The 22,435-nt window shown below is 45.5% G+C and overlaps 2 protein-coding genes across 2 annotated transcripts in view; both read right to left on the bottom strand.

Annotated features, from left to right (window-relative positions):
• The window catches only part of CILK1 (ciliogenesis associated kinase 1), a 30,872-nt gene extending 23,223 nt beyond the window's left edge, over positions 1-7,649 (bottom strand). Inside the window, exons 1-2 of the mRNA XM_006211531.4 lie at positions 7,515-7,649; positions 4,037-4,091 (exon numbers count right to left, since the gene is read on the bottom strand). Coding sequence (XP_006211593.1) covers positions 4,037-4,091; positions 7,515-7,615 — 156 coding nt within the window. The 5' untranslated portion in view covers positions 7,616-7,649. The remainder of the gene's footprint in view (positions 1-4,036; positions 4,092-7,514) is intronic.
• Positions 7,645-7,776, bottom strand: LOC140687673 (uncharacterized). The gene has a single exon (XM_072944807.1). It carries the CDS (start codon positions 7,774-7,776, stop codon positions 7,645-7,647), a length of 132 nt encoding a protein of 43 aa, XP_072800908.1.
• Between the last annotated feature and the right edge of the window lie 14,659 nt (positions 7,777-22,435).

The raw sequence follows: 22,435 nt of genomic DNA, 5'->3' as shown, positions 1-22,435 counted from the left end.
TGAAGTTGGTAGTGACTTTACATAGAAAAATGATTGCGATTCACTGATGAGAAGGTAAGGATGTGACCGTGACTGGAACTTCCGGCTACCCCCAGCACCAGGCAACGGGACAGGGCTATCTGAGGTGCACCCACTCCAGGTGACGGCATTCACGCCATGGACGTGGCCAGAGGGGGCTCCGCTGACGTTTGATGGAGCCGGCATTGGAGAGGTGGAGAGGCAGCTGCTGGGAACTGAGGCCACCAGCCAGCCGACGGCAGACGCTCAGAACAGGAAAAAACAAACACACACAATGTCTAAACATGAAAGTGTTCACAAGCGTCCAAATCTGGCAGGACGCTCAGTAACAACACACCCGAGGGATCAGAGCTGGGGCGTGTGTAATACGGCCGAGTTACTTCAAGCAGCTGGGAGCACGGAGGACACACGGTCAGTGAATGGGAACTGAGTAAGACTCTTCTGGAACCTCCTCCCAGAAAGACAAGTTTTTGCCAACTGCTTCTCTGGCAGGAAATTCTCAGCTGTTTTGGCCAATGGGCCAGATCCTTCCAGAATGACCCAGCCGGGCTGATGACTTCTTCCAGCTGGTTGGATTTCTGCTTCTCCATGAGTAGCAAACATTGCCTAACATGTAAGCATTCACCAGATTCTCATGGACCGCAGCCGTTTTTTCTCTCTGCTTGCCTAAAACGCACCCTAAGTGATGGCTGAGGCGTGCAGTGGACGAGCAGCAGGATGAACAGGGAAGATTCACTCAGAGGAAAGTGTAAGTCAGCTTTAAAACTTTTCAAGAAGAGAATTCTACAGCTTAATCTCAAACAAACAAACCCAAGCAACTCAATCAAAAAATGGGCATAAGACCTAAACAGACATTTCTCCAAAGAAGACATCCAGGTGGCCAACAGGCGCATGAAAAGATGCTCAATATCAGTAGTTATTAGAGAAATGCAAATCAAAACTACAATGAGGTATCACATCACACCGGTCAGAACAGCCATCATCAAAAAGTCTACAGATAATAAATGCTGGAGAGTGTGTGGAGAAAAGGGACCCTGCCACACTGCTGGTGGGAATGTAAATTGGTGCAGCCACTACGGAGAACAGTATGGAGAGTCCTTAAAAAACTAAGAATAGACTTACCATATAATCCAGCAATCCCACTTCTGGGCATACATCTGAAGTAACTTCTAATTTGAAAAGATACATGCACCCCAGTATTCACAGCAGCACTATATACAATAGCCAAGATATGGAAGTAACCACTGAAAGATGACTGGGCAAAGAAGACGTGTTACAATTATACAATGGAATACTACTCAGCCATAAGAAAAAATGAAATAATGCCATTTGCAGTAACAGGGATGGACCTACAGATGATCTGCCTTCTTGCTTCTGAGTGAGGCTGATGGGCAAATTAAAGTCTGTATCAGTTTCACATAAAAGGAATTAATGATAAAAGAATTTTGTGGCGGACTTTATGTGACACAGTCTGGAGAGGTCTATTTCTGGAAAGAAGGCATCTTGGTCTGGCTTGGGAAAGGCTTCCAAGGACAGGCAGAGGCAGGACAGTCATATCAGAGCAGAGGAGCAGAAGCAAATTACACACGGCTCGGCGGTGCACCCGCGGACCGTCTACTGGGGCAAACAGTCTGGCTGGGAAGAGAGGACACGGAGACAAAATACACGGAACAGAAGAACAGGATCGCAAGAAGAGCCAAGGGAGAGATGAGACACAGAACGTCAGAGATGTTTCAAGGAGTAGTCGCCAGACTCTCAGTGGTCGGTGAGAGCTGTGTTGACCTCAAGCAAATTGCTGAGTCTCTGGACCTCAGCTGTTCCCACCAGGAAACTCAAGGCACCATGACATTCCTCACCAGGTGGTTGTGGGGATGGGATAAGATGGAGCAGATAGAGGTGCGCCAGGCCCATCACAGCTGCGCAGTAAATGGTGGGTGGCGTGTGAACAGCTGAGCGCTGGGGACACGAGATGTGTGGGAGGGGTCACAGCGGCCACGGCCACGAGCTGTGGTTTCTGGGTGAATGGTAATCAACAGAGGAGGGAGAAAATAGGGGCGCTGGGGTGGGGGGCACTTGTGCTTCAGGCACTGATGTCCACTAAGCAGCTGGCTACAGGGGGCCTGAAGCCGGGGTCGGCAAGCCCCTCCATCAGGGGACAGAGAGTAAATATTTTAGGCTTTCCAGGTCTGATGGTCCCTGACACTCCACTTTCCCAGTGTAGCGTGACATCAGACACAGATCATATGAAAACAAACGGGACAGGGCTGCATTCCAGCCAAATTCTTTTACAAAAACTGGCACCGGGCTATTTGTTGACCCCTGGTCTAAATGCATAAGAAAGAGAAAAGATTTGATGGGACTGCTGAAGCCAGGGGAACAAATAAAACCACTCTGCAGGAGTCAGAGCAAAGGGAAAAACTGCTAAGAAAAGAATGTGAGAAATTATTGATATTTAAAGGGGGAGGGAGTGCATAGCTCAGTGGCAGAGCACATACCTGGCATGCACAAGGTCCTGAGTTCAATCCCTAGTCCCTCCATTAAATAAATAAATAAACCTAATTACCTCCCCACCCAAAACAAAATAAAACTCAAAACAAAAACAAAAAAAGGGTGAAACTACAGAACAAGGAGGTAGAAGAGGTGAGTAAAAGCAGTCACATAGGCTGGGAGAGGAGAGGAGGAAGAGGGCCACAGACCAGAAGAGGTCCAAGAAAATGATGCTGGACTTGGCAACTGGGGACTTGGAGGAGAGCAGCTTTGGTAGAGTTGCCGAGGTGAATGGAATTCAGTTGAGTGGAAAGTCAGTGGTGGGGGGAAGTGATGGCAGAGAGGGTGTTTGGAAGGTGAGGTCAGGAGAGAGAAGAGGTGGGAGCTCCCAGGGAGAGAGGGCTGAGGCTGATTAGAAAGAACAGCAGGCACGTGGATGGACTGAAGGCAAAGAAAGGAGGAATCTGAAGATACTGGTAGGTTCATCATCGCCAAACGTGTCCCAGGGGTTCATTGATGGATGAATGGATGAACGATATACAGCATATCCTTACGACGGAGTGTTAATCAGCTTTAAAAAGGAAGGAAATCCTGCCACGTGCTACACCATGGATGAATCTTGAAGACATTATGCTCAGCGAAATAAGCCAGGCACAAAAAAGACAAATACTGTATGACTGCACTTACACGAGGTACCCACTTTAATTGAATTCATACAGACAGAATGTAGAATGGTGGTGACCAGGGGCTGGAGGGAGGGGTTCGTGGGGAGTTACTGCTTAATGGATGTAGAGTTTCAGTTTTGCAAGATGAAAAGAGTCCTGGAGATGGATAATGATGACGGGTGTACAACGCTATGTATGCACTTAATACCACTGAACTGTACCATTTTTAGGGCAAAAATGCAATTCTAAATTTATTTTGAGCCCTGTGGGCACTAGCACTAAACACCTTTATGGTTATGCTGATAGTCTGGACTATTGCTCTGAACACCTACCTGGCAACCTGCCACTTCCCTTTGAGATTTTAACAACCTTAATGCACAGGCATTGTGTGCGGAAAATGTGCAAATGAGCCTTCCCCGCAGATGACTGCAAAATGTGATTACTGCATATATTCAATTTCTGAATGGTATGACAATTTCCTAATACTGTTCAGTTTGCTGTGTAAACACAATTGTCCAAATCTTTTCAGAAAGGGTCCGAAAGGTAAATAGTACATGATGTGTATTTATTTCATCACAATTTGAAAGGAAAGGGACATCAGTGAGAAACTGGTGAAAGCTGAATAAATCTGTGGTTTCGTTAATAGTCCTATTACCAAGGTTACAAAAAAAAAAAATACATGCACTGGTGTAATCGCATAGCAATCCTCTCCTCTCCGCTATTAGCTGCTTTAGGTTATCTGCCTCCTTTTTCAGCATCAGTGAAACAATTCAAACAGAATGGCCATATTAACTATCAATCTAAGCATGTATAATGCTATTTTAATCGACCATACGTAAATTATCCCCTCGTGTATTCGTAAGTACCTTGACCTCCCGAAGGTTCATGCATTCCTCCCAGGAATGAAACTTTCTTTTCATTCTGAAAGAGAAGAAAGAAACAAACAGTACGCTTATTCCCAGTAACAGGCTAAACTTCCTCTCTCAAAAATTGTTTTCATTCCAAACCTAATGAACAGGGCTTAAAGTCGGTTCCAACTTCCACCAAATACTACACTCTTCAAAACAACATGTATTTAAACACCTGCCAGTGCAATCAGTCCTCCGGCACAAAATTTCCCAGCGGAGTGAGAACAGGGCCCTGTACAGAGACCTGGACGGCTGCCTTGCTGGACCACTAATTGGCTAAGCTCGCCCCGGAGGCAACTCCCTCAGGCTTACTGCATCTAGACTAGAGCTGTCCAGACTTTCTGCACTGATGGAAATGTTCTGTGCTGTCCAGTGTGGCAGCCACCAGACACGCACGGCTACTGAGCGCTTGGGTGCAACAGAGAAACTGAATTTTGAATTCAAATTTTAAATTTAAATGATGTATGATTATTTGTCACCATGTCGGGCAGCACAGTGTGAGACCCTCCGGCGCAGGGGTTGGCAAACTCCCATGGGCCAACTCCATCTGATTTTATACAGCCCGTGAGACAGGAATGCCACTTCTATTTTTAAAACGGTTGGGGAAAACAAAGTAAAATAAAAATAATATTTTGTGACACGTGAAAATGATCTGAAGTTCAGTTTCCATGAATGAATGTTTTATTGGAAAACAATCACACTCACCTGTTTCTAGATGGTCTGTGGCTGCTTTCCCACCACAACAGCAGAGCGGGGTGGTGACAGAGACCACACAGCTCGCAAAGCCTAAAATATTTACTGTCTGGCCCTTTGCTGGAAAAGTTTGCTAACCTCTAGTCCAGAGGCGGAGGGGTAAGCTGGCCAGAAATGTCAGTCAAGTTTCTCTCTTTCATGGCCCTTCAGGCATGTCACCTCATTTGAAACTTAAGGCATCCCCATGAGACAGAAAGACTATGAAACAGAGCAGTTACGCCATGTCCCCAAGGTCTCACCTCTGCCTAATAACCCTCATCTCTCCCCCTCACTCTGACCGTCCGTCCCCGATGTCACATTGTCTCCCGGTTGAGTGACCAGTTCCTGTATTTATGCCCCAGACCTGCTACATGACAGGGGCTGATCAGGCACTGGAGATAAACAGTGGACCCGACCTCGGAGCAGGAAGGCAGGTGATCAGTCATCTTCCGCGCTGAGTGCCGTGAAGGAAAGGGACAGGGCACCCTGAGAGTGGACCCCAAAGTGACCTAACTTCACCAGGGTCTCAGGGAACAGTCCTCTAGTGAAGTGATGGTTCAACCAAGACCAAGGGCATTTAGCCCGGTCGGAGGTGTGGGGTAGAGAGTAGTATGGGAGGGCTCAGGGCAGAAAGGCATCTCGTCAGTTCAAGAAGCTGAAAGGCCAGAGTGACCAGGACAAAGCAGGCAAGCGGGCAGTGAGAGGAGACACAGCCAAAGAAAACAGGCAGAGGCCGAGAGAGGCGGCAATTTGTAAAACTGGGGACTTGATCCTAAAACTGAAAGGAGGACATTAAAAGCTGTCTTCGCCTGGGTTCCCTGAAGCAGAGTCTGAGGCAAGGATTTGGGTGCAGGGAGTTTATTTGGGAGGCCATCCCAGGAAGCCAGGGCAGGGAGCAGGACCCCTGAGAACAGAGCGGTGGTGAGCCCATGAGAGGGTGCACCAGGGAGCTGACACCAGGGTGGGTGACAGGGGCTCAGTCCTGCTGGGGACCTTCCCCGGACCATGCAGAAGCACCTCGGTGAGTCTCCCAGGTGCACCTGAGGTGGGATGCTGGAGGTGGGCACAGCACCGCACACAAGTCAGGTCAGACACGGGGACGTGACGGCAAAGAATGCTTGGCACAAGTGATTTTAGATGACTAGACTCATGTTTAATATAATCCCTTCAGGCTGGAATGGACAGGGGAAAGAGTGGAAGCCAGGAACCTGAGGGAGGAAAGTATTGTAGTGGCAGAGGTGCTAAGTGAGACTGGGCTGAGGGGGAGGTTAGCAGTGGGAAAACAGAGAAGTAGGTGGATGAGATAAACATCTGGGGGTTAGAATCTCCAGGACCAGACAACCAATGCTGGGGCACACGTAGGGAAGACGGGAGGACTCCCGGGGTTTGAGAGGATGGTAGTGTCATTTATCAAGATAGGGAATAATGAAGGAGAAACAGGTCTGGAGCAAGAGAGAATGTGCTGGATATAAGTTCCGCTTTGGGTGCGATGAGTGTGAGGTGTCTGCAGGGCATCCAAATGGAGAAGTTGAGAAGGCAACTAATGTAGCTGGAGGGGCAGGCAGACTCTAAAATGGTCCCCAAAGCCCCCTGCCTCCTTGTATTCACCAACTAGTATAACCCTCCTCCTTCAATGACTTGCTTCTGACCAAAATAATACAGCAATTTGAGAGGATGTCACGTCTGTGATTAGTTTACAAATGCAATAAGAGATGTTGCTTCCATCTTGGCAGAAGACTCTCACTGCCTTCTTGGTTCCCGTGCCTTGATGAAGCAAGCTGCCATGTTGTGAACTACTTTTTGCAGGGGCCCACGTGGCAAGGGACTGAGGGCAGCCTCCAGCCAGGAGCCAGCAGGGAACTAAGGCCCTCAGTCCAACAAAGCACAGGACACTGAATGCTGCCCACAGTCATGTGAGTGAGCTCAGACCTGGGTCCTTCCCCAGTCCAACCTTCAGATGAGACCCCAGCACCGGCCAACACCTTGACTGCAGCCTCATGAGAGAGACCCCAAAGCAGAGAACTCAGCTAAGCCATGTCCAGAGTCCTGACCCACAGAAACCGTGAGATAGTTCTTGTAAACCACAATACTTTGGGGTAAATTGTTACGCAGCAACAGATACCTAATACAATGGGTCTGGACTCCGATTGCAAAGGGCACGTGGGGCGAGGGGAATAAAACTGTAGTCACCAAACGGAGTCACACGTGTAAAGGATCCGAAATAAGTCACTGAATTTCTCAGTGTCAGTTTCCTTTCCTATCACGTTTCTTTATTTGCTCGTTCCTGCCTCCCAGTATGAGAAGACCCTTGGAAAAAGCACTAGTGCTGTGTGCAAAGCAGCACATCTGACGTGGGGATGTGGTTAAGTCTCTAACATGAGCATCCCAGAGTCCCCCATCATCCAACCCACAGAAATCAACGCATGTCTCCATGTGCTCCCCTGTAGAGACTTTTCAAAGACGAGGAATGGGGAGCATACAGTTAAAACTATGTTGACAGTGTGTCACTGAGGATGAATTCATGAGCATGAAAGATAAAACTTTTTTTTGAGTTCTTTTTTTTTTTTTTTTGCAGGGGGGAGGGAATTAGGTTTATTTATTGATTTACTTTTTCAGTGGAGGTACTGGGGATTGAACCCAGGACCTCGTGGATGCTAAGCATGTGCTCTACCATTTGAGCTATACCCTCCCCACTAAAACTTACTTTTTAATAGCAATCAGTTCCCCAGACTCAATGCTCCTTCCCAGCAGGACGGAACCATAGGTTCCATCCCCAAGTTGCTTGATGGTTGTGTATCTATTCATGGTGTGCCTGCTCAGGCCGGACACTCATCTCAGGCCAGAGGTGGACCAGTCCTGCAGCCGCAGCAGGCCTCCCCGGAGTGTAACCAGATTTTTCGATGGCAGCAGCAACAGCAGCAGCAGCAAGAGGTCTTCAAAAGAACGTGACTATCTCCCAAATACATATTTTCAAAGATGAGCCCTGCCTGTAGAGAAGAACGAGAGACAAAGATCAATGCACAATGTATATTCTGAGTCTGTCTAAAGCAGGGACCGGCAAATGGTAAGCCCCAGCCACCACCTGTTTTTGTCAAAAAAGTTTAATTGGAACACAGCCCTGCCCACACATTTGCAAATTGTTTGCAGCAGCGTTCACACTACACAGCAGAGTTGGGTAGCTGTGACTGAAGGCTGGCCCGCAAAGCCTACAAGATTTGTTATCTGGTCCTTTCCAGAAAAAAGTGTGTCCACCTCCGGTTTAAATAATGTTCTTTTCCAATGTTTTCTAAAACGAGAGGTAGCATTCTTGGAAAGTGAATTTGTCCCTGGCTCAGAAATGGATCAGTTGCAACGTGATGCCTTTCTGCTGACTAATCACTGTGGGCAAACTCCCCACGATAACCACCAGGGAGAGAAATTGCTGAGCTGCGAGGCACCATGCTAAATACACTGTGTTCCGTGCAGTTCAGCTGCAGTTCACCATGTAAACATACAAAAGCCGAGAAGTGCTTAAATTAAGGTTCTCCTGAGACAGAACATAAGACATGCTCCATGAACTATTCGGGGCTTGGCAACAACAGTATTATTTTTCCTGTTAGACATTCAGAAGCCGAACAAAAAGAACTTGTCATTTTTTAAGGCCCGCATGTACGGTGTGCCCCCTTTAAAATCATTCAGTTGTGCTTTTTTTAAAAGATAAGTCGTTGATTTTTTTTTATATATGTACCAATTATTGTTTCCAAGAACAGGTTAGATCTTTAGCTTTTTAAACTTACATAGTTATCAAAGGAATAAAGCCAACTACAAAATAAGAAACAACAGAATGCGGTAATCCAATCATAAAGGACAGTCGACATAGTCAAGAGATCAACCTAATATTTAGTTCATTTGTGTCCTTATTATTATTATTATTATTTTAGATTCTTCATATAAATGATGTCATAAAGCATTTTTCTTTCTCTTTCTGGCCCACTTCACTTTGAATGACAATCTTCAGGTTTGATTTTTTTTTTTTCATTTTCATTTTCATTTATAAAACTGAGTGTCAGTCAGTCTACCTATATGGAAGAAAATGTAAGTCCATAACTTACATGACTGCAATGCCTTTAGGCAAACATTAATGAAATGTAAATGCTTAAATAAGAACATGAAACAAACTAATTATCTGAAGAATCAAAGGATCCGAAGATAATGATTAGAAGTACATGACATTCTGCATTGAAGTCCAGTCAATGCAGCTTCTCTTTTCAGACGAATTCCAATCAATGAATATAAAAGCAAAGAGGGAAATACATCCACTACTAGCCCAACTTCACAGTAAAATCTGTTGCAGGCAAGATTCTTTGATGGATGTAAATATCAGTGGATAAAAGTTTGAGGAGAAATAGGCTATCTGCATTGCTTCAAAGTATCTTTAAGATATTTATTGACGTCAAAGGGAAAGATGGTGACTCTGTGGGCAGGAATCTAGCAGAAACCTCCTTACCCTAGTGACCAAGTTCCACATCACCATTCATAAGACACATGACATCACGAATCCTGGATAGGTGCTCGGAGAAGGGGACGCCTCTGTGGTACTCTTGTCAAAAATGCAGAACCTCAACCTACTTGTGAGAAAACCTCAAACTCAAAATGTGGGACTTTTTTTTTTTTAAAAACTGACCAATACTCTTCAAAAGTGTCAAGATCATAAAAGGCAAGAGGACAGACCAAGGAGCTGTCACGGATCAGAGCCAATTAAGGAGACAGGACAACTAAACTCAACATGAGATCCTGGATAGGGTCCCGGAACAGGAAAAGGACATTAGTGGAAGAATTGGTGAAATTTGAATAAGGTTGTAGTTTAGTTAATAGCATGGTGCCAACATTAACTTCCTGGGTTTGATCGTTGCTCTGTGGTTACAGAAGATGTTAGTAACGGGGGGAGCTGGGTGAAGAATGCCTAGGAACCCTCTGGACTATTTCTGTGACTCTTCTGGAAGTCTAAAATCAGTTCAAAATTAAAAATTAAAAAACAAATCTAGTCTATGTCATGCACGTGACCTTGAGAAACCTTGAGAAATGTACAGGTTATGCCTGATTTCACCATATTCTAGCATAAAACTGGAAATGCCTTAGAGATCAAGCTTCCGCTCCCCACTCCATCACCACACACCCATTCTACTCCCTCAAGAACCATTTGAGGCCCCTGGTTTCCTTCCTTTCGAAGCTCTACAGGGTCAGACTCCGTACAGCTTCCTTGAGCAGCTCTTTATAGTGATGTATTCCATTGCTGATTAGTACATATTTATAAAGCACCTACTATGTGACAGACCCTAGGTTAACATCTGGGGATAGAGGGACCAATAAAATATGGCCCCTTTTCCCAAAGATCTTAGAGTCTCATGGCAGAGGATGAGGAAGGGGGGTGTGGAAGGGAGTGGCTCATGAATATGCACGAAGATATTTCAAGGACACTGAGGGTACAGAACTGGGGATGGGTTAAGGCGAAGGCCCCCTGTCTTCTGGCTGGGTGGATTCCACGAGGCTCAGGAGAGCAGCAAGAAAGTTCTTCATAAAAGACTGAGTCTTAAAAGAAAAAGCGAAGTCAGTGTTTTGTAAGCTAAGGAGTTCTAGCACTCCACTTCAGAAAGCAGAAATGAAGGCACGGGCACTTCAATCTGGGGTGGAGGGGAAGGTAGGGAGTTAGCGCATGGTGGGCTGTTTTGGATTCAAGATGTGTCTCAACATAACATAGGAAGAGTATTTGGGTCAAAACATAATCAAATTTGGGGCTCTGTGCTTCTTTCCCCCTCTTTTTCTTTTTTTTTTTTCATATTTATCTTCATCTGTTTTTGATATGACATGATTTCTGCATTATTCGTAACTTCATTTTCCAACAAATTCTCCTTGATGAACCGTGGCAACCAACACCTAACAACGACCTTCATTCCAGCAGCATGTGGTTTTGCCCTCACTTTTTTTTTTTTTGCAATGGCATTATACTACTGATTCATATCTATTCATTATTAATCATAGAAGCCCTTCTCTGATAGTTACTTCCTTCTCTACTAGAATTGTATAATTGGGACAATGCCTTCCTAGACTATCATGGAGAAAGCTATTTGTGGAAGAATTAGGAACTTCATTGAAATCAAGACAGAGTAGGTCATTCACGCAACACACAATCACCCAAACGATTCTTCCTTGTTACAGTCTGCCAGGTGACAAAAACGTGCCATAGAACAGAATTCAATTACTCTGGCAAGATCTGACTCTCGTCACACCGGGGCAGTTGCTTTTTAATTTTATTTCAGGTAATAACATATCGGCTGTCAAATTGATCCAACCAGTGTCTCTTCAGGCATTAATGTCAGGTTGACAGTGTATAATTTTATTCAGACTGTACTGAGATGCCAAGCGTTATGCAAGGCTTTAGGGGCACATTATGGATAAGGCGAGGGTCCTTCCTTTAAATAACTCACACTTGACATGTACATGGAAAATGCAGAAAGTGCTACAAGAACATGGTGGAGACGGCAACCAACCCTTGGGAGGAAGGAGAGGTGGGACGCCCCTGCAGAGAAGAGGTGGTACAGAGGTAGCGAAGAATGAGCAAAGTTTCATTATACAGAAAAGAAAGAGAAAGGAATTACAGATGGAGGAAACTCTGCAAAAGGTTGCTTATAAGAGCTCGGCATGGTCACAAGATGGCAAAAGCCTAGTGGTTCACTCCCTGGGTGAACAACAGGCTCACTGGGGGACTTTGAACAAATACTGATGCCCAAGCCCAACCTCTAAGGGTCAGATCAGGGGCAGGGACTGCGTTTTGGTAGTTTAGAAAGCTCTTCAGGTGATTCTAACGTGCAGCCTCACTGTGAAGTTCAGGACTAGGGCACACAAGCCGTGAAGGGCAGTAAGGAAATGGAGAAGACAGCCAGAAACTTCGGGTGGGGTCCAGTCGTGAAAGGGTACACTCGTCATGCAGGACTTTGGTCTTTACCCCGACATAAGAATTCTCTGGGGTTTTTAAGCAGGGAAATGACACGAGGAGGACCCCCTCTGGACTATTCAAACTGCTGTTAGAATAGAGAGACTAGAGGCAGAGAGACTAGGCAAGGGGCTTAGTGCAACAGTCAGGAGAAGTATGTAGAAGGCCTGCCCGAAGGCACCAGGCTGGACGGATGCTAGAGCCGGAGACACGGGTTTTGGAAAAGGGAACGTGAGTGTGTGTGTTATTTGGACAATGTGCAGAGACAACGGGTTCTGTTTCTGAAGGTGCTGAATTTGAGGAATGCACGAAACCTCTCATGGGAGATGCTCAGGACACAGCTACAAGCAGTTCCAAGGTTGTTCTATTTTTTTTTCCCCCAAAGAGACTGCATTATTGGAGTTCTTCCTAGGAGAACAGCATTCAGACAAGGCTAACGTAGTGCACAGTTCTGGGGCACTCTGCTCACAGGGAATGCTACCTAAACGGTGACCCTTGGAGTTTCACAACGTGGCGGCCAAAGTTCCAGACCAAGGGACACAATAGCCTCAATATGAGCCTTAATTACTATGCAATTTGGGATGACAAATGTCTAGATAGACATTAAAGAACATAATACTGGGCCTCAATGGAAGTACAGGAAGAGTAGTTGAAGAAATACAGAATTCATGGAGAAAAGGAGGATTAGAAAGCACGGTAGTTGTTTCAAGTGTACGAAGGGGTATCAGAGAGAAGGATTCATTACACTATCTGTGGATCCGGAAAACAAAACCATGCCACCATCTGACCTTTCTATTCTCTAGTGAATTATTTCCAATACTAAAAAAAAATGAAGTGGTATTATTCAAATTCTCAGACAAAAAGTCGCATTCAACCCACGTCAGTGCTGAGCACATCCCAGTAGGAAGTGGTTAAATACATTTGGGATTCGTATTGTTCAACTGTTCATCATTTTTGGGGTGGCCTGAACATGATGACTCATGTCATTATCTGAAAGGAAAGGACAAAACCTCACCGCTGCTCTGGGAAAACGACAGGGCGATGGACAGGGCATCAGGAAAAGGAGGGAGAGAGGACAGATACTGTTGCTGATCTGCCCAACAGCAATGTTCCTCCTCCTGCTTAGTTCACAGAGCCCTGATTTTATCCAGGATTCAGTTATCACCAGGAACGGCAGCCACCAACACAGCCCCAGGCTGTGAACTATGCTCAGGCGAAGCCAAGTCAAGCAATTCCACTTCCTACTGAAAATCATTTAGGAGTGGGACTACAGCTCTGACTGATAAGATGGAAAGGATAGTGAGCAGGTAGGGGAAGAGAAAGGTTTCTGAGAAGGAATCCACTCCCTGAAAAAGACAGTTGACAAAGACGTTGCCCCATGTTTCTGCCTTGAACACAGTCATCTAAAGCTGTAACACGTAGGGCTGAGACCGCCTTCTGGCGATTATGAGATGTCAACGCTACAGATGAGAATTTCATCTGCTGAGGATGGATGAAAAGAAAGAAGCTGGGTCCCGATGATACCACTGGGCGGCTGCACGATCCCTGAAAACATCTGCTTTAGATTTCTCGTCATATAACCTAATCAAAAGCCTGTTGCTGACGCTACCGTCAGGTAGTCTGTTAAGTACAACTGAAAGCATTCCTGATTCAGTGGACTAAGGCCACACTGACTTAAGAGACTACATACAAAGTGTTCTACTGGAGTTCATACCTACTGTATAGGTAAGAAAACAGACTGATCTATCCATCGATCTTTTGTAGTCAGCATGGTTGTGAAGACTGAAAGAGGTGTGGGGCTGCAGACAGATGAGAGGAAGGAATTCCCTATGAGCCTAAGGTTCATTTTCCACCCACCATGACCTGCTTCCATTTTGGAAGAACATACAGTACACATCTATTGAGGGCAACATGGATGAGTGTCCAGAAATGGCCCTGGGTATCGCTCAGGGTTGCCTGGGCAACTAGCTCTTTTCCCCAGGGTTCATCCAAGCCCAACTTCTCTCTCTTTTTTTAATGGAGGCACTGGGGATTGAACCCAGGACCTCCTGCATGCTAAGCACACCCTCTACCACCGAGCTATCCCCTCCCCCCAATCTATAAATAATGGCTAATTTCTCTCACCAAGGACATGTCATTCACCCATACATTGATCCATGCGTCACTGACAAAAAATAATTTTAAAAAATGTCAATAGTTTTCCTTACCCACTCTATTAGTTTCCCGTAGCTGCTGTTAACAGATCACCATAAGTACGCTGACTTAGAATAACAGAATTTCATCCTCTCATGTTTGCAGAGGCCAGCGTCCGAAACCAGTATCCCCACGCTGAGATCAAGGTGTTGGCCCTTCCTCCAGAGGCTCAGGGAGGAATCCATTCCTCATCTTCTCCAGCGTCTGGGGGGCTGTGGGTGTTTCCTTGGCTCATGGCCACATCACTCTAACCTCTGCCTCTGTGGTCACACTGCCTCCTCTCCCTGTGTCAGACCTCCCTCTGCTCCTCTCTTACAAGGACTAGTGTTTGCACTGAGGGCCCACTTGGATAACTCAGGTTTATCTCCCCATATCAATTTTATTAATTTTATAAATTTATTTACATAATAAATTTAAATACAAAATATAAATTAAATATAATTAAATAAAATATAAATTAAATAAAAAATAAATACAAATAAAATAAAAGAAATTTATTACTTTAATTGTATCTACAAAGTCTATTTTGACAAATAAAGAAACATACACAGGGTCCAGGGACTAGGACCCGATCTCTTCGGGCCATACCATGAGCCTGTTACCCTCCAGTGAAACTGCCCAAAGACACGCGCGATCATACGAACTATGGCAGCCGTGGTTTCCACTCAACCACGTTAAGTATTTTAGGAATGAAATCAGGAATCTAACGCTGAGTTACCCAATGAACAAAGGCATTCTTTTTTGAGCCAGAGAGAGTATTTCTCTTTAATTTGCAGAGCAGACAAGACTTTGAAATCTCTGAGTAGATGATGTTAACATATGGAGATTCCACACTGTATGGACCAGGGGTTGTAAATGGACAGCCTGAGGACCAGATTCACAGAGATGCTTTGAGTTTATATTTAACAATGGGAACTTTCATATAAAAATTGCGATTTGGGGCAGCTCTGGAAAAACTGAAGAGCTAAAATGACACACAGTCCTTGGCCCTTCATGGGAACAAAAAACTAAGCAAGTGTGGTCACCGTCCCTTCCAGTCAAACACGCGCTCTCCAGCAGTTCGCTGCCCCCATCCTCCCAGGTGTCCCTTAAAATAAATACCATGTCAGTTGCTTTTTTTTTTTTTTTAGTTCCCATTTTTGTACCTTCACAGCCACTCGTTTTACCGGAAGAAAAACATTTCTCTGTTCCTATGCCTCTATCCAAAGTGACAAAGTAAAAGACAGCCTGAAAAAAAACAAAAAACAAAAAACTCTTTTGAAGAAAAATTGGAGGGAAAGAAAAATTGTTGTCCTCTTTCTAAAAGAGAAGAGCAACTCTTTACCATTGAACAAGCACACAGCCCGCTCCTGAGGGTCTTTTCCATTTCCTCCTCTGCCCCTGACAGTGTGTGAATTCACAGCTCCTGGGGTAGACTGTCTTCACTGCTGGAGAAGTCAGTGGGATGCAGCACCCACCCGTCAACTCGGGGATGTAGCTAACGTGCACTTCTAAATCCCACTGACGCCAAGAATGAACTTGGATAATCAGTCACCATGACTGCGACCAGTCCATACTTGGCTCACTAATCTATCAAATAAGCCAAAAAGGTAATAATAATAATTTTAGTACTTACTATGTGTACAGTACTATTTTAAATGCTTTGCATATGTTAATCCATTTAATCCTCACAACGGTATCAGTTGGTAGTATTATTATTACCCCCATTTTATTTTATCAGTAGGTACTATTATTTACCCCAGATAAGGAAACTGAGCCCCAGGCTACTCATCCAACATTATACAACTAATAGATGTTGGCACTGTGGTAGGAACCCAGGCTGACTGCTCTAGACTCAAGGGAGAGATTGCAAAAGATCCAAAGACCATGAAATCATTTAAGGATCTGAGAGCAAGGGGAATTAAAAGAAGTACTTTGTAGCTCAAAGTCTAAATACAGAAACCAGCGAGGTGGCCATGCTCTAGTTGGCCTCATTCTGCAACCCAGCTTCAGCGGACCCAGTGGGGACCCCGCCAGCACCAACTGCCTACAGCAGAGGCAAGGGACTGAGGACAAAGAGGGACTGGGTCCTAGCTTCCACTCGGCACAGACCGCCTGTGACTCGGAGCATCTCTTGGTCCTCGGGTTAATTTCTGTGAAGTTAGGGCGCTGGACTTAATGAAGTGAGGTGGTTTCCTGCTCTAAGGCTCTGTGGTTCTGTGACTCTCTGGTCAGGAATGAAGCTAGCTTTTGTCTAAGAAAAAAAAAATAGATCAGTGTTTCCACCTTTTTCCATCACATGCACAGAAGATAGCAAAGAGCAGACAGTGCCCTGGAGGGACGCTGCACACTACACAGCATCTCTCTTCCAGAGCTGGACAAGTGTCCCGCTGCCTCAGCCAGACCCCAAAGCTGGTAATCTACCCCTTCCCTTCCCCTGGGGTCCAGCTCAAACATCGCCTCTTCAGAGCCTCCTGCCCCAAACTGCCCAGACACAGCCAAGGGCTCTCTCCCTGGGACGCCGCAGCGCTCGGACCCCTCCTCACTGCCAGCCCTTCCCCAGCATTGCCCAGCGACATGCAGGCCTGGCCCAGACACTCCACATGCTTCCTGCATCTCTGTCCTCACACCTCACGCTCCGTTTGTACACAGAAGGGTCAAAACATGACTTTTAGTCTTTGTGATTCATTTTCTAGACTACCCTTGGTAAGCATCTCAAAACACACAATGCTTCTAATTCTTTGTGTGCAAAGTTACAGTAATCAAAGTGTTTGCCCTGGGCTGAAGTGTTCTGAAGTTCTGAGATGGGGGAATAGTAAATACTAAGGTAAAGAAAGGGCCCTGCCTGGGTGAGTCCTCCCACCACAAGGCTGGAATTACTGAGTTTCAGAGTCCCAGAAAGGCCCCCCCTCTCAGGGTACCTCAGATCAGGTCCTTGGACTTTGGGTGAGGCTGTATCTCTTACAGCAATACAATTGTATTTGCTTTCACAGGGTTCCAGCCCATCTCTGGAATGAATGCTATGATTTTTCTGGCTAGGTGACACTGGGGAAACCTTCCTGCCATCTACCCCAACTCCCTCCCCTCGACTCAGTCCTCAGTGGAGGCAGAACACCTGCTCGCAGCCAGCAGTACCACCAAGTGTCCTGGGAAACTGACCGGATGCAGGGACGGAGGTGGTCCGCTCTTTATTTTGGAGACTTAATAGTCATTGAATAAATGCCGCAATTACTCGTATTTTAAGACAGGAGACAAAAAACTGTATGCAGAAGTGGGCTTCTCTGGGAACTGTGGTTTACCAAGCCCACTTCCCCATTCAGATCTGTATGAAGAGCTCTTCTCCCTTCACCTTGATGGTTTTCCACTGAAAAGACACCATTGCTTTCACTTGTCCTCACAGAAAAACTTCACCTCGTGCAAAATCGCTCAGTGGCCCTTTGTCTGACACTTCTGAGTCTTATTTTACCTCAAGTGGCAGGTGTTCTAGGTTCAAACATGTCATAACTTCATAAATGTAAGGTTAACATGGTTATATTTCTTTTAAAAGGGTACCAAAAATAGTGCACCTGTATTTCTGTCTTTCTTTCTGGGACCTGATTCTTCTGCCCATGTACATTTTAGTAACAATGTCCTCTAAGTATTTTTGCCTCTTAGGCTAGTGCTTTTTTCTGCACTGAGGACAGCAGCTCCAAGACCAAAAGACCTCCTTTAGGTGGACCTGGCTTTGTCATGGCGGACCACGACAAGGAGCGCGTTAAAGATGCTCTCCGCGACTTTGTTAATGGAGACACGGGTGAAGAAAATCTGTTGCCCCGGCTGCCCTCCTCTGTTCCCCAGAGACTGTTTCATGCCCTGACCCCCCTTTCCTCCTTCAGCCTCAGCTTCTGAGAGGGGAACTCCTTATGCACCAGGTCCTGAATCCCAGGAGAAGGGTCCACGACTTCCTCCCGTGTCTCCTGCACCAACGAAGGGCGCTGTGCCCCGAGCCTAAAGTCTTCTAGCACTTGCGGGTTCTTTCCAAACTAGGATCCGTCATTCTGCGAGGTTCGTGGGCTGTGAAAAGCCGAAGGGAAAGGAAATACTGAAGACCCAGAGGATGAATACCCATGCCCCTGACTCGTGGGAAACTGCGGATGAGCCGGGATGATAGTCCCCAGTGGCTTCATGGAGGTGGTGATGGTGGTCCTGGCCCCACCTGCTTGCCTGATCAACATTCCCTGTTTTACAGGTGGACACGGGAGGGCGAGGTGAAGACGAAGGGAGCGAATCGGCAAGTGTCACATATTCTAGCACTTTGCAAACATCACGGCGCGGTTAACTGCGGGCTGATATCCTGCAATGTAAGATGCTTTACCACTTTGCATAAGGACAAATCAATCAGTAACACATATCAAGGAAGCAAAGGCTTAATATAAAAATTAAATAGAAGGAGGAGGGTAGAGTTCAAACGGTAGAGCGCATGCTTAGCATACAGAGGTCCTAGGTTCAATTCCCAGTACATCCATCAAAAAAAAAAATTAAATAAATCTAATTACCGCCCCCCTCCAATAGAGCAGGGCTCAGCAAACCTTTTCTGTGAAGGGTCAGTCAATATGTTAGTCTGTGAGGTCGATAGGGCTGTGTCACAACTATTCAACTCCTCTGCTGGAGCACAGAAGTGTAAACAAATACGACTTTATTTACAAAAACAAGGAGCAGGCAGGACAGGCCTGCAGGTCACCGTGTGTGGACCCCTGAAACACAGGAAGCCCTGCACGGAGGCAGAAGCGTTTTAGTCCTCTGTACATAACCCTCATCTCCCCCAGGGTCACAGGTTTGCACATACAGACTGTGCATCCTGAAAGCCTGAGCTCTTTGAGGGCAGAGGTTTCGTCCTGTTCACAACCGTATTCCCAGCACCTAGACAAGCACCTGGCATCCCGTTGGCCCAAAGATGTGCTCAGAATAAAGATGGGTGGGATGATTAAATTAACGAACGGGCAATTTATGGGTTTATAAAGGGTCGCTTTTTTTTTGTTTTTGGCATAAAGGGTCACTTTGACTTATTTTCCTACGCCATCAACCCCAAGCCTACTGCCGTCCCTCATAACTTGTCTGCAAAACTGGACAAGTCCATGGAGAAGAGTGCACGGAAATTATGAATCCTTCAAAAAAACTTGTACAACAGTTTAGGAAAACATTTTCTTTTTAACAGCTTAAGATAATGTGTAGATATATGCAGCTTACTTTTTTCTCACTCAGTTTTGTCTGAGTTCAATCAGTCATTGATACATGCACTTTCAAAGCACAGGCCGAGTCCAAGCGGACAAAACCACGAACTATACTGTCCTCTGGGATCTACAAGCTCACGCAGATGGTAATTCCCATGGTATGGTCAAACATGTCGTTGGGTATCACACAGTCGCTACTTTATCTTTTTGGTCCTGGGCCATTATCTTTTACAGTAACCACGAGAGCAGTCACTTGTTATCAGCACTTTACCACTCCTAGTCCACCTACAGAAAGGTAAAAAAAAGACTCATATTGACCTTTCCTCACACAGATGTGGCTTGCCCAAGCTCTTGGCCATGACGGGACGTTTATCAAGTGGCTACAAAGAGCGAGATGGAAGAAAACTCCAAATGAAACGTGAGGCACTACTGCGCCCCTCCATTAAAAAACCTGAGTTAGGACGACAAACTTAGGGTCTAGGGAAAATGGCAAGTAAGATAATGTATAACCTCATGCTAATTAGTATAGATTGACTGCTCAGTTCAATAGGACCTAAGTTCAACATGGGTGGAGCATAATGTTAAGGAAACTTGACTATAGCATCAGTTTTTTTCCCTGGTGAGACCATAATGATCATCCCGAACCCTCATTGCCCAGATGAGATCCAGAGGCCCAACCAATAGGATTCTTGGCACCTTCGGAGCAGCATAATTTTAAATGCGTGAATGTAAGAAATGTTTTAATTATCGATGTCACAATTGCTGCCACTTCCCCTTCTGTGAAAAGTATATGAAACAGATACCATATGATATCACTTATATGTGAAACTGAAAAAATGATACAAATGTACTTATTCACAAAACAGAAATAGACTCACAGAAATAAAAAACAAACTTATGATTACTGGGGTGGGGAATGGCGGGGGAGGGGGGATAAATACAAAGTTTGAGATTTGCAGATACATACTACTATATATAAAATAGATAACCAGTGTCCTCCTGTACAGCACAGGGAACTACAGTCAATCTCTTGTAATAGCCTATAATGAAAAAGAATATGAAAAAGAATCACTTTGCTGTACACCAGAAACTCAACATTGTAAATCAATTGTATTTCAATTTAAAAAAAAAGGATATGAAGCCATTGCTAATCTTGAACCATACATAAAATAAAGTGGCAGCTCTTCAAAGACGTGCTTTCCTCAGACCCTGAGACGGCTTCACAAGTCAGCGCTCGTAGGATTTGCTTCCGGCTGCACAGGTGAGTCTGACCACAGGCACTCTTTCTATGAAGGTTTTGACTTTCAAAGCACAGAGAGCCAGCCCCTTAATTCAAGTGCAAGAATGCTTCAGTTCCCGCAGAAGGAGTCAAGAAAGGAATTTCCCCACTTGGATTGAGTATTTCCCTAGGCTCTGTGGAGCAGTAGGATTTCCTAGCATCAGACAGCACCTCACGGGGAGCAGAGAGAGTGAGCCTGAATGCCACCTCCACCTCGGTCCCCTCTCGAGAGGAACCTGCTGCTTCTACTTCTTTGGCTGAAGATGTCTCTGATATCTTCCTGCCACAACGCTTAGCATCTTAAGGCAACGTGCCCCAGAAAAAGATTTGTTTCAGCAAATTAGTTTTAGCGGGTAGTTTTCTAGAACACATGGGTATGGATAAGGAAGTTAAAACCATTTCAAGGTAAGCACAGCCACAATCTTGGACATGGTTACACCGTAACCCCCAAACAGTATGCGTGTAAGGCACCTGGCTCACACCTCTGTTTGCAGATCTCCCAGTCAACCACACCTACCACAAACAGTGATGTCCACAGATGGGAGCCGTCTGACCCTCTAGGCACAGGCCCTTCCCAGAATCCACTGTCATCAAAGAGAGCTGATGAGAGAATTTACAGTTAAGTGAGACACCATTCATTCACAGGCTGCCAGATCAACACACACAGAAAGGCCACTGTGCCCAGAATTCTGCCAAGAAACCGCTAGGCAGGTCGTCCAGCCATGAATACATACGCACACGTACCCAACGAGCAGAAAAACAGAGGTATGGGGTACACCTCCAACTCAGTGAGACCCTGCAGAGTGAAATGAAGTGTCGCAAGAGAAGCAGTTAAAAAAAAAAAATTAAAGGCAGTAATGTTCCTGGCGAGGTTTAGATGGAAAAACAACAGATCCCAGACACAGAGCTGTAGCCAGGAATAACCTAAGCTCAAGCCGTTTTAAGTAAGAGCAGAAAGATACTGAAGGTTCTGCACAGCTGCCGCCCTCCAGGCCGAGCCCTGGCTCGTGTCTAATCCAAGTCAGCCGACAAAACATCTACCAAGTATCTGCTATGTATTCAGGGCTCTCCGAGTCACTGGAGGGATGAGCAAATTTTTGTCAGGCGTGTGGCGGATGCTGATCAGGCACCCGGACCATCTGCACGCCACAGCTGGCTGGAGAGGCATTTCCCCTATTTTACACACGAGGACTGATGCTTGGAGACTCCCTAAGGCTGCATGAGTAACCAGGAGTCAGGCCCTGACCTCAAACCTGCCTGACCCCAAAGCCCACAACAGCATATTACCGTGCAGAAAATACAGCTCCTGCCCTCAAGAGGCTTAAAATCACCTAAACCAAGTAGAGATCAACGTAGCCAATAGAAGGTAGAGCTAATAAGTATCTGGAGATGTGCACCAAACAGAAGAGAAATGAAGAGAAGACAAGAAATGAAAAGAAATTAGGATTTAGGCTCCTCCTGCAAGAGAGGGTAAGATTTGCACAGGAGGACGGGAGAGGGCAGCGGGGTCTCTAGGAGAGCCACCGAGCAGGAACAATCCTAGCCCCCTTAGCAGAGCAGGCTAGCGAGAAGATGGCATCCACTGAATGCAAACATGCATGCTGAACTGAAAATAGAATTTAGATAGGACGAGTGAGGCCTGATTATGAAAGGCTTTGAATATCAGGCAAATTCTATATATAAAAATAGATAAACAACAAGGACCTACTGTATAGCACAGGGGACTAGATTCAATTTCTTGTAAGAACCTATAATGGAAAAGACTCTGAAAAAAAATATGAATGGATACGTATAATTGAATCATTTTGCTGTACACCTGAAACTAACATTGTAAATCAACTACACTTCAATAAAAAATAAAATTAGAAAAAAAAACCAGGTAAATTCTTTTAGACTTGGGGTAGTTGAGAAGGGAGAGGACCGGAAGGTTGCAAAGCAAGGAGAGACATAAGGAAGTGACAGTTGTAAAAGGCAAGATGCACAACAAAGCTGAA

Source organism: Vicugna pacos, chromosome 20, assembly GCF_048564905.1.
Source record: "Vicugna pacos chromosome 20, VicPac4, whole genome shotgun sequence".
Taxonomy (NCBI): Eukaryota; Metazoa; Chordata; class Mammalia; order Artiodactyla; family Camelidae; genus Vicugna; species Vicugna pacos.
The sequence above is the reverse complement of the archived record's forward strand: the minus strand, read 5'-3'. Positions and strand labels throughout refer to the sequence as shown.

Bases quoted from the DNA above. Each gene is read 5' to 3' on its own strand.
- LOC140687673 (XM_072944807.1), bottom strand. From the start codon at position 7,776: ATGTATTTGGGAGATAGTCACGTTCTTTTGAAGACCTCTTGCTGCTGC.